At 40.6% G+C, this 13,031-nt stretch overlaps 1 protein-coding gene across 2 annotated transcripts in view; it reads left to right on the plus strand.

The window, feature by feature from the left end:
• Pde4b (phosphodiesterase 4B) overlaps window positions 1–13,031 on the plus strand; it is a 495,360-nt gene that overhangs the window by 161,746 nt on the left and 320,583 nt on the right. The window contains exon 1 of one of the 2 annotated variants that reach the window (XM_010605090.2): window positions 4,616–5,307. The exons of the other annotated variant lie outside the window; for it this stretch is intronic. Within the exon in view, the coding sequence (XP_010603392.1) occupies window positions 5,072–5,307 (236 nt within the window). The 5' untranslated portion in view covers window positions 4,616–5,071. Of the gene's footprint in view, window positions 1–4,615; window positions 5,308–13,031 lie in introns of those variants that run through there. 2 annotated transcript variants of the gene reach the window in all.

The raw sequence follows: 13,031 nt of genomic DNA on the forward strand, positions 1-13,031 counted from the left end.
AGAGGAACTTGCCTGGCATAGTCAGCGGGCAGGGACAAGGCCAGAGTGGCTAGAGCAAGTGAGTAGGGGGCATGGAAGAATCCACTTCTTCCCTGATTGCACCACTTCCAAGAACCATACGAGACTGTGCTCAAGCACCTGCCCTCCAGGCCTCCTCTTTCCAAGGAGTCAGCTGACCTTACCAGGTGTGCAGATTAAACTTCGACTTCTACAGTGCTACTGTACTAATGAAGAGTGGACAGGCCCCATCATATGGGTGAAAGTAAAGCATTCTTATTGCATTGTCTCGTAAAGACAACATGGTAGATAGCTTCAGACAGGACATGTAGTACTGGTGAAGATCAGTCCCCAGCCATAAGACTGAGCCACCCTGGAAACATGCATTCTTTCTTCTGTCCTGTTGGCTGTGCTCTCTTTAAAAATGTTTAGGTAACATTGGTGTAATGTAATAAAATGGCAGAAGACCTGGGTTTGATTATTTCATCAACTCTCGGACGGTTTTCTAATTTTAATATCTTGGCCATCTTATATGAAGACAGACAAAATAATGTACATGCAAGAAATAGTTATTGAGTATCTACTCTTAGCCAGGCTCTGGCTCACATTCTAGATATAAATATCACATGAGACTTAGTCCAGCCCTAAAGGATCTAGTAGTTAGTATCATGGGGAAGTCAAGCAAAGGCTTTCAACAGTCTTGATAGAATTAGGAGGATCAAATGGAAGAAATGTTAGAAAGCTTCCTACCATATCTGGAACTCAGTAGGTATTAATCAGTGTAAGCTATATCCCTATAATCCTGACTTATTTTGTGGTGGTGGATTAAAACCAGGTCTTGAGCATGCTAGGCACATGCCCCATGCCTGAGCTGCCCAGCCCAGCCGCTAAACTTTTTCTATTCTTAAGAATTGCCTGAGCACTGTAAGGTTCAAGGATGACTAGATGGTTATTTTCATTCAGTTGGATATTATCGTTTTTCAGTCACATTAGGATAATTCTCTAGCTCCATTTCTTATGGCCAAAGTAGAAAAGTTATGTGATTTGTGGTTGTATAGTTGTGTACAGTGGTTTATTGGCTGTTTTCGATTGTTGGACGAGGCTACAGCTGTTTGTTTGTGTTCTATACTTACTACGTTGCCTTTGCTGGAAGTCAAGGGGTTTATGTGTCTTTAATTCCATTGCATTTAATGGTGGCCCTCAAGGGGTGCCTCAGGGCAGCAAAGAGCAGCCAGACAGTAAAACAGATAAAACTGATCGTGTGGCTGTTGATAAGGACAGTCCTAAATCTGCCCTTCTAGTTCTCCTTTCCCTTTGTATTTGTGTTTGCCTCACACAAGCAGTGCACTCACCGGGAGGCGCTGGTGCGCACAGTGTCGTGTCTTCCTCCCGTTACCTCTTCTTCCCTCCCTGCTCTCTGGCCTCCCCTGTGCTTCGATCCCTCTTATCTCCAGGATGTCTGCCTGCCTGCCTGTTTCCTGTCATCTCTCTTTTATTTTCCTCTTTAAATTATTTATACTTTGAGTTCCTCTTAGAAGAGAAACCATGTGATATCAGTGTCTGATTTATTTCACTTTACATTATGGTCTCAAGGTGCATCCATCTTCCTACAAATAACTCCGATTCATCTGTCTTCTCAAGTGTCCAGCTTTGTATTTACAGTAAATGAGAGCAATGTTATTTTGAGTTCACTGTTGTGCCAGGCATAAGATTATTGTACAAAAACTGAGGTTTCATGTCTTTAAAATACATTTGTTTTGTTGAAAAACTGTCTTTGCGAGAAAATTTATTCCAGGTCAACTTTCAAAGATCAAAGGATATTGAATATAAAAGAATGTAATTATTTTAATCTAAAATAATTTTATTATAAAGTTGTCGATCTTTTTAAAAACATTTTAAACAATGTTATACTCATAAATTTACAATTTTCTTTGGTTGTAATTAATTGGCCTTCTTTTTCAATTTAGCAAAACTGAAATATTTTCCATTTGTCCATAATATTTATTTCATTATTTGATTATTATTGATTATATTATTCTATTTAAAAATTTAATGGTAGTTTTACTATGATAAATTCCTGATTCTTATTGCTTTGAAAAATTGTAGATAGCAGAAATTTCATTAAGTGACATGAAGACATAGCTGTAGTTGGAATTCTCAAATAATTGTTCAGGGTAAATATTTGTACACTGAAGAATTGAAAAATCACTCATTTCTCCTTTGAGATATCAAGAGCTAAGGATTCTGTGTGCACAGGAGGCTTTCATTTTGTTCATTAGTCCCTCCCTGGACACTGTGTACAGCACAGGAACTCGTATTTACCTTCTCTTCTGTTCTCTTTTGAAGTGTAACACTCTGTTTACTCTTTTCTTACCGTCTCCTGTTTCCTATCGTCTCGATTCGTCTTTGGCTTCAATGTTTGGTACTGCTTCTTGTTTTTCTCTTGCATTTCAACTCTAGAAACAAATTTTCTTGCATTTACCTGTAATCATGGTCCTACCACTTACCGGTGATAAAGAATTGAGGCTTGCACACCGTCTGATGATCTAATTTTGCATTTCAGTTAACTTCCTTTGCTATTCTTGAATTTTTTTCTAGGGGAGACAGAGTTAATAGTTTTACCTGCTTTTGAGACCTGTATTTCTCAGGGTGATTCTAAAAGTGTTTTAATTGCAATATTGGGACAGTAGGAACTGTGAAAATGGTAACATGGAAAGCCATGTGATGACACAAACCTGGAAATAAAAAATAGAAAATAATTACAGTTGGACTGCTTTGCTCTGTTAGGTGTGTTTATGTCAGTGTTTCCTACTCTGCGCTGCAGTTAACGTACAGCTAGATCTGGCTTGTGAAATTTGTCATAATATTTTGGGGAAGAAATTCCTAAAATGTTTAGTATAGTTTGGCAGCTTTGAAAAGTAAATATGAGAAATATCTTTTGTGGCTTCAAACTGCCTTTTTCTTTTCTTTTCTTTTTTTTTTTTTTACTTATAAATCACTCTGAGTAATGGCAGAATCATACAGTCTTGTATCCCAGTTTTAAATCATAGCAGTTTTGGGCAGAAAGTTTCAGATTTTATTTCATAACCCAGCAGACACGAGATAGTGTTACCATATTTTCTCCCACAGTATTACCACTAACTGCCTTGTCTTCCCAAAGAGGATAATCAAGGTATCTCCAGATGCCAAGAGCATGCACCAGGGGCTGCTGGACAGAAGCGCAGCTTTGTGACTGAACTATAGAGTACCAGTTGGGAGTCAGACAACACGGGTTTAGGTTTAGCAGTAGTGTCGACTGTGTATGACCTCGCACAAGTCCTTTAGTTTTTCTAGCTCTGCTTCCCTGTCTCTGGAATGTGTTGTAAAACCAGGGGATCACTGAGGTTCAGCACAAGTCTTCAGTATGCTTTTGTCCAGGACCTATTGTAGTTGCGTTAACTGTTGAGAAGCTTTCCAGAGTACTACCTGTAAATCAGTGGTTTAAGCCTCATTGTGCTGGAATTACTTCCTGAAGGGTTAGTGTGGGACCCACTTGTCCCTCCCCATAGGGGCAGGTTGGTTTTAGCCCTTCGTATATTAGCCCATCTTTCACTAGAGCAGATGACGGGTGTGACTGTCTAAGGCTGGAAGACCTCCGGCATTCGTGGGAAAAGGGAACTTTTCACCTAATGTGTCACTGGCAATCCTCCCTCTTCTGCCACGCTTCCTGACCAGCTCTTGTTCTGCTTTGTCAAATTTACTTGAGATTAGGTTGGCCCTGATAATAATTATTTTCAAAATACCTGGAAACTTTAAGCAGCACGGTACTGTTTCTACTTCCATGTGCCCTTTAAAGGAGAGAAGCTGTACTGATTTCCCTGCTAGGGAAAATGTCAGCTACAATATCTGCTTTTGGCATCCACACCCCGTGGCACTCACATGAGTACTCGTGAACGAGGTGCACACACACTCTGAATTGTGCACACCCGCACGTAGGCCTGTACACGCCAGCACACATGCACACGTGCATATTGTCTCAGTTTTCATCCCACACCACCACTGGGGGCACCTGTTTTCCCCAGGTGTCGCCTCCTTTTCAATTTTAGAGAGCTTTGGCTGTAGGAAGAGTTTGGGCAGCTAACATGGAGTGCAGCTGTGGGCAACTCGTGAACAACACCCTTAAACAAAAGAATGAGTGAAATGCTTATTGGAATAAAAATTAGGCTTCAGATCCCTTGAGGGAATGAGCCAAATCCAGTGTTTTCCCAATCATGGGCATTTTTTTGTTTTTCAAATATTGATGCTGTTTTAGATTTTCTGGGGAAGGGAGGAGAAAAAGAAACTTCAGCAAACCAGCTCTTTGATTCAGAAATGGAATTTGGAAGGCCGTTTCCGTGAGGCTTCCTGGCACTCCGCGATTTAGTCCATCTTTACTGTGATAAAGACCGAAGCCTCCCCCAATTTTGTGAAAATCTGAGCAATGGAGAAGGCTTTTAAGGGGGAAACACTGCAGCTGTTTAAATAATCCCGGGCCAATAGCATTTGGTAGGCGGAGTTTGTGTGCATTACAAAGCAAGATAATTCTGAATGAAGACTTTAAACTTTACACACGCAGGGCGACTGTGGTCTGTCCTTTGTGCAGATGAAAGAAGTGATGAGGTTCAGGGGCGTCGCTTGCTCTCTGTTAGCGAATGCAGCCTGTTTGATAAGATTTTTAGAAGAACACATGGGAAGGATTTATCGGGAGCTCTTATGAATATTTCATGAGCTGGTATACTCAGCTGAATGAATTCAGCGAGTGTCAGTGTGTAGCCAGCAGACTGGCTTCACCCGACAAGGAGGTTCCTGACAGAGGAAGCACTTGGGCGCATTTTCAGAGGCACAGCCAGCCTGATAAAGCTCCCTGTGACAGCCTGATTTGCCATTCTCCAGGCGTGCCGCTCTCTCTCTGAGCAGCTCCCCAGTTGGAACCGCAGCTTCTCAAATTAAACCGAGAAGAGTTTGCAGACTCCTCAGCCTTCTCACCTGCAGCGGGGTGTCTGCTATGTTTGAGGTTTTCGTTTTAGGCGGTGAGAGCTAGCACTTTAGACAAGACATGACAGCAAAAAATTCATCAAAGGAACTTCCTGCTTCGGAACCTGACGTTTGCATAAAGACTTTCAAGGAGCAAATGCACTTAGAACTTGAGCTTCCGAGACTGCCAGGAAACAGACCCACGTCTCCCAAAATCTCTCCACGAAGTTCTCCCAGGAACTCGCCCTGCTTTTTCAGAAAGTTGCTGGTGAACAAGAGCATCCGGCAGCGGCGTCGCTTCACGGTGGCTCATACGTGGTAAGCCGGGATGGAGAGGTGTTCGGGGCGCTTTGCAGGTTCTCGCATTAGCAACAGTGACTTAACACGTTGGAGATGGAACATTTGAGTGGGTCCCGAGTGCACGCCGGGAGTGGGAAATGCGGGTCCGCTGGATAATGCGCGCAGGCTGTGTGTGCAAAGCAATCGCTGTGCTACCTGCTGTTTCTACATAAAACATGCTCTAGCTGCACAGATGCTCTGAAATCACTTATAAAAATAGGCAGCCAATTCTAGGCAAATGGTGTAATGAAGGAGTTTTTAAAAGTCAGATTTTGGTTTAGTCTCTGTGGAAGGAATGAGTGACTTTTTTTTGTTTTGTGATTTTGCATGATTTTTAGTAGGATATTTTTGGTACAAGAATACTTGTATCTTTGTTCTAATCTGTTTCTTAAGATAGTGTATCAAGTCTACCTTAATTCACTGTATCCTTGTGTTTACAGTGCAGAAACCAGTGAGTTTTTTATTTACTTTTATCTTTACACTTGTTAAGGAAAGGGACACACACTGTTCTCACTTCTGAAACTGCATGATTAATCTCTTATTTATGATTTGAAATTGCTGTTATCTTTAAGAGCCTCTTTTTACAAAATAATTTAAAATATATAGATATTTTGGGGATGCCTATTAAATAAATTCAAGAAACGTCTGTGGAAACTTCACTGAGCCTGGCACCTTTAATGTATATGTTGCAAGAATGTAAACATATTTACACTGGCACCATAAGGAAATGTATGGAAAAACACAGTGAGGTTAGAGTACTTTGACTTGATAAACCCTGGCCACTGTAGATTTCTTTGAAAGGTCTGTTTTCTTTCAGATTAAGGTGCCCTCCAGAATTGGTTATCTGTCCCTGAATTTTATTTAGTAGGGTCCATAGCAATAAGGGAGCGAATATCTCCAAAAGGCAATTCTCAGTGGGATTCTGTGTCTACATGCTAGGTTGTTCATCAACATCATAAAGGAAGATATCTGGTTTTAAAAATTAATAGTTGCTTGAATTGGTTTTTGCTCATCTTAAATGTTTGTCTGCCTGATCTCCTGCATAATACACTGGCCAATTCGAGACACCTACACAAAGATGTAGCTTGCTTTAGATGAGCACCACGTTTGGCTAATGCGTACTTTACCTGGCTGAGTATGATGTGGTTATTCTTGTTTTCTGACTGTACTGTTATGTGTCTAGTTGCTTTACTGGATAATATTTTGGTCATCATCTTGGTGAATTAAATCTTGCTATTTAATTGTCATCTATTACGTGTGCAACACATATGGTTAGTTTTTCAAAACCTACCAGTGGGGGGTAGCATTATGAGAAGAGAAGGTTTACATAAAAGTATCTACTCATTTGAGAAAGTCGTCTTTGTCATACTTCCCCTCACCCCTAACATATGTCTATTTTTAGCTGGTTTTCTGAGTAGTACAACTGAATAGGGGAAGATAAATAGTTACATTGTCAATTAGATCTCATAAAAAAGAAAACATACAGTTAAGTAGATGCATATGTCTTACTACTAAAGTGACTATTAAACAGTCACCTGGACCAAAGTTTAATTTTGCTATTTAATTTTAGGTAGATAGCTTTCAAAGAATGATAAATGTTCTTAAAACCTTGGTGATATTTTTCTTAATATATCATTCTGCTTCCTGAATATAATAATGTGACCTTTCTTTTTCTTAGAATAAAATTTTGATGTGCTAGGAACATTGAGCTATAAATACTAGGGATTTTTTTTTTCTTTTCAAAAGAACCAAAATTTTAGAATGATTAAAGAGCCAGCTTTACTCATGCCTTATACAGATTTTCTTGCAGCAATTTGCAAAAAGAATAACTTAATGCTATCAGGCAAATTATGCTAATAAAATGATATTCTTTTAGGTGAGGTGAGATAAAACAAAATTTTCCACAATTGCCATGAAAGCATGTGGCTTTGGTATAATGTTTTCCAATATAGGCTAAAATAATTCTTTAATCATCAAACTTATAAATTAACTTTAGTTATGGCTGTGATTCATTTTCACTCTTTTTTTCTTCCAGCTAACACCCTCCCCTTTTTAGGTTAGGTTTCTTAGTCAGATTGTATTACAGTTTGTTTCCAGCTCCTGCTTAAGTCTATATATAATTATTTCTATTGTTTTATCTGAGTATGTGCTTAATATTTTTCAAATTTATTTTCATAAAACATGGAATGACAGTCTCTAGTTGCAAAACATATGTATCTTGTGTATTGGAATGACTTCCTAACCCTAAAAAAATTACATGCTGCTTTTTTTGCATACTATGTAAAATGGTTACATGAGGACGTAAGAGCAGAAGTACTCTGTTTTTGTTTCTTTTCATGATGCAGTATAACCAGCCTTTCATGATCAGTGATTAGTGCTTTCCAAGCCATGCATTAAGTTAGAAATTCCAAGAGATGCACTTAGAAGTCTTGGAAAACATTGCATGACTATACAGTAGACAGTAGACTTCTCTTAAGAAGATTGGATTGTTTTGATTCCAGTATCAAAATTAATTTTCCTGAAGAAGCTAAACACCGAAGAGGATGCTGCTTATATCTCAGCCCACTGAAGTGTTTCTAAATCTTTAGTTATTTATAGATTTCATATTCTTGTTACATGAGTATGTAGCTCTGGTTTTGCAAACCCAAAATATGGCAGGAGATTTGGGAAACATTTGTGAAATTCTGTCTTTGGGATTATTTTTGAGCTATCTGAAGAGAAGCAGATGTTGATTGTGTTGTCACTGATCGGAATGTGTATGGCCTGAAATCCGGAGCAGCTGTGCGACTGCCACATACTCTGTTCTACCCTTGGGCAGAACCATGCTTACTCCATTTCTGATGTACAGGATCTTGCCCTACTTTTCAGACTGTAGAGAAAACATTTCTCTAACCTCACTTAGTACAGACTTTTCCCATTTCATAGTCCCAATGCTGGAGAATTCTCCTCGTAATCAGTCTATATGCTTTTTGTATAATGTGTAATTTTTTTTCCTCTCAAAGGATAGTAAGAATAGACTTGTTAGAACCTACATAAATCTGGAAAGCATTATCAGTTGGCCCCACGGTTTTCTTTTTATTCACTCAACATATATAATTGAGCCCTGCTCTGAGCAACAAAAGAAAACACTTCTGAATCAATCTACATGTATTCCAGCACCTGCTGTATTTTAGATTCTTTACTAGAATATTCGCATGTATAATCTCACTTAAATTGCATACTCCAAATTTAGGTTCTTTCAGTATTTTGTGTTGCAGATACAAAAAGTGTCCTGAATTTCTTGAGCTTCTTCCAAGTATTTCTCTTCAGTTAACCACTGTTTTGACTCTGAACCATAGTTCCGAATTTCCAAATGCTACTCTGGATTCTAACTGCCCCCTACCACGGGTACCGTGTCCCTGTTAGATGTGTGAGGACGTGTGGATAAAGAGCACACCATCCACTGCAAGGTGTTAATGGGATCTCAGAATTGCTGAAAGGGAGTGGGGAGATGTACTGTCCGAACGCTGAGGTCCAAATCTGAGCCACAGCTCCTGAGTCGCAGAGTCACCCAGCTGGCCGTGGCTGTGCAGCCCCTGTTGTCCCGTCTGGCACTCGTCATTCAGGGTGCAGCTCTCCAACCTTCTCGTGGGTGCTGCTGCCCCAGCCTCAGTCTTCAGCTCTCCTCTGTGAAGAAAGCTGCTGCTGCTGTTCTTGAACTCGCTCCGGGGCCCCTGCACACCTCCCGGCAGTGCTCGCTTCCTGGGGAGTGAGTGTGTGGCCCAGCACGCTCCTCTGTCAGCATGCTCGCACAAGGCGACTGGCGTCTTTTAGTTGGCAGGTCCCATGAGAAGAGCATGTATCCTTCTTCCTCTCTGTTCTTAAAAATCTTTCCTGTTATACCTTTTAGTCCTTATTTACACCTTGTTTCTCATACTTGGTATTTACTCATATGTATCCTATCTATTTCACTTAAGAGTATCACCTCAATGTGCATCCATTTCATTATAAATGTCTCTAGTTTCTCATTCTTTATGGCTGAGTAGTGCTCCATTTTATAGGAAAAAAAAAAACCTTACATTTTCTTTATCCAGTCTGCTGTTGATGGACAGTTGGCCTGCTTCCAAGTTTCAGCTATTACAAGTTGTGCTGCTATGAACATGGGTGCACATATTTTACTGTGATATGAATGTTTTCATTCTTTGGGAAGATACTCAGCAGAGGAATAGCTGGGTCAAATGGGACTTCCAATCCTAGTTCTTTGAGGTATCCCCTCACTGATTTCTACAGTAGTTGCACCAGTCTGCACTCCCTCCAGTAGTGGAGCAGGATTCCTCTTTCCCCACAGCACCACCAGCATTTGTTATTGTTTGATTTCATGATAGCAGCCATTCTTTCTAGAGTAAGGTAGAACCTCAGCATTGTTTTCATTTGCATCTTTCAAATGACCAGTGATGTTGAATGTTTTTTCATATGTTTATTTGCTATTTCTACTTCTTTGTCTGACAAATGTCTGCTCATTTCAGATGCCCATTTTTGGATTGAGTCTTTAAGTTTGGGAGGTCTGGTTTTTTAAAGTTCTTTGTATATTCTAGATAGTAGATGTTTGTCTGAGGAACAGCTGGTGAAAATTTTTCCCCACATTGTGTGTTGTCTCTTCACACTGTTGGTCTTGCACTCTTGATATGCAGAAGCTTTTTAATAAGAAGACATACCATTTGTTGATTGTGCTAGTTCATGGGAAACTGAGGTTTTGTTAATAAAATCTTTTCCTATGCCAGTGTCTTCAAGAGTTCTACCTAATGTCTCTTCCAGCCGGTTTAGTGTTTCTGTTTTAATATTTAGATCTTTTATCCATTTTGATTTTAGTTTAGTGCATGGTGAGAGATATAGGTCTAGTTTTAATCTTTGGCAAGTTGAAACCCAGTTTTTCCAGCACCATTTATTAAAGAGGCTATGTTTCCTCCAGTGAGGGTGTTAGGCTCCTTTGTGGAAGATGAGGTGTCTGAGTGTGTCCACAATTGTTTCCGCATCTTCTAATCTGTTCCAGTGGTCCTCAGGGTCTGTGTCTTTGCTATGCTGTTTTTATCACAGTAGCTTTGTAGTATAGTTTCAAGTTGGGGATTGTGATACCCATTACCTTGTCTTTATTGCCTAGAATGGCTTTTGCTACTCTAGATCTCTTCTCGTTCCAAATGTACTTTTGGATTGTTTTCTCAAGGTCTGTGAAGTATGGTGCTGGGATTTCAATTGGGATTGCATTGAATCTGTATAGCAGTTTTGGAAGTATGTAAAATAGGAAGAAAAGGTGCAAAGTGGGAGGGGAAAGAGGAGGAGGGGGGGAAGAAGAGAATGTTTCCATTTTTTTTCTCATATTAATTCCAAAGTCTTTGTAGATAGGGAGGGATGGAGGGGTTGAAGGGAGGGCAGGGGAATGGGGAAAAAATAAGAACCAAGAAGGATTATGTAAAGGTACAAATATCTAATAATGAATGTCATTATATTGTATACCTTAAAAGTACCAATAAAAATTTTAAAATCTTTCCTTAGCAAAGATTCATAAAACATGGACTCTTGTGCCTAATATTTGAATATAAATGTATTAAAAGCCACAGCTTATACTGTAAAGGGATTTTTACATGGTGAATCAAGACTGGAATAACTGTAGAGGCAGGAGAAGCAAGTGATGAATATAGTGCTTGTTTGACCTTTCTCTGAACTTTTGGCACACTTAGTGTAGAATACAGTTGGTCCTAGTTTGTTTGCTAAATCTCTTGAACCTGTGTCCCACATTATTTTTCAGTTGCCTTGAATTCTTTCCTAGTAAATTGGCAATTTTTGAGATGTCTATGTTTTTTTTTTGTGTATTTATTGATCAAAGGAAAACATTTGTTGAGAGCTGACTGTGCACTGGGCCTTGCTCTGGACTTAGTTGTTACAGAACAAGAAGGAGCTCTCAATCAACTTCTAGACTGGGTGGAAGGCAAATTTGTAATTTATGAGTAGCCAGAGGAGTATGTGTAATGTTACTAAAGTATGATGTTCAAGGTGTCACGAGGACACAGGAGACAGCCGCCGCTAGAAAGCGACTCAGTGCATCAGGGGAGGTGTCAAGAAGAGAGGCCACTTGTATGAGCATTTCAGAAGAGTGGGGAGAAAGGGCAATTTTTGGCCAAATTATAATAAGGAAAGACAGTAAGTGCTCTCATTTATTCTGCATTTATAATGTGTCTGACGTTGTTCAAGGTGAATCTGCACATTCAGCCTCATAACCAGCCCACAATGTGGGCACTGCGGGTTGACCATCACCCACCAGAAATGCTTGGGACTCGAAGTGCATACTATTTTGAATTTTGGGATCATAGAGGCTCAACCTGTACTAATATTTATATCTTAAAGACAAAGGAAAGAAGGTCAGAGAATAGAAGTGATTTGCCAAAAGCACATGCTATGAAAATGGCTGACCTGAGGTTAGACTCTACGCATGGAGAACTGTGCATGTTCTCTAGGTGACCGTCGAAGATGGAAAGTGGGAGAGATAGAAAGCACAGGTGTGCTCCTCGGTCAGAGCCACAGCCTGGGGCTCTTGTCCATCATCAGTGGGGAGCCCTAGAAGGCTGTGTGAAAGAGATTGCCATCCATGGTCTCCCATTTGGAGAGGGGCTGAGCAGGTAGCATAAGGGACGGATCGGAGGATGAGGAGATTAGAGGCAAGGGAGAAAGGAGCATGTGCACGTGTGCGATGATAACTTCTAGTTGTGCTGTGTATCCCGTACCACCGGGGCCTGTGCTGAGGGTTTGCCCACTTGCTGTTTATGGTAAATGTCAAGGAAGTTCGTGAACCCGGTGGCCCTTGCATCGATTGGCTGCAGCATGAGGCTGTGTATGGTGCCAGCTGTTGCATTACCCCACAGGTGGCACAGATAGTCAGAGCCAACCTGCCTGGGAGGATGGGTGCACCTGGGGAAGCCCTAACAGCGCACTCCTGATCTACTAGAAGTGCTTTGTTTGTGCTTTAACTGCAGTCTCCTTGTGTCTTTCTTTTTTTAAAAAACAGGAATTGTCTTTAGTCCACAGTCTGAATCAAATGCTAGTGGAAATCTATGTCTCATAGATTCCGAGTCTGTTGCTTTCATCAGAGCAGATGTTTTATCAGTAAGGCTAAAAATGGCATTTTCCCAGCTTTTTAGTGTCCTGGAGTCTTCGATATATTGTATTTTTAAAAGATTTACTCTATAAAAGGCCTCACAAAGTAATGGTGAAAACCCTCTTTCATGATCTCCCAGCTTTTCCCCTTGGGTTGTACAGTTTCTTCTCTAACATCACTGTCAAGACACAGCAGCATTATGCTGGGACAGCTGAGTGAACCTTAGAGAAGAATCTGAACAGCTAACCGTGCTGAGGAGACCCTGGTGGTCCGGCCTCCAGCTGACTCCGGGCCCCAGTGGCACAGCCGCGTGAGCCTGCTTTCTGCTCATCAGTGAGCCAAGTGCATTTCTACCCCTCAGCCTTTGCCCTGGCTTTTCCTCTGCCTGGAAGATTGGGACCAGAGGTGTTGTCTTGTCTCATTCTTCTGTCCAGCTTCTTCTCAGATATCAAAGTGGAGAATCCTTGTCTACTTCTCTTCTCCATACTTACTTTTTACTTTTATTTCCTTATTCTGCTTTACTTTCATCCTCCTCCTCCTCTTTACCTCCCTTCCTCCTTGTCCTCCCCCTCCTCCT

The sequence above is a fragment of the Fukomys damarensis genome, unplaced genomic scaffold (genome assembly GCF_012274545.1).
Source record: "Fukomys damarensis isolate Sample0158 unplaced genomic scaffold, DMR_v1.0_HiC HiC_scaffold_33, whole genome shotgun sequence".
In the NCBI taxonomy this organism is placed as follows: Eukaryota; Metazoa; Chordata; class Mammalia; order Rodentia; family Bathyergidae; genus Fukomys; species Fukomys damarensis.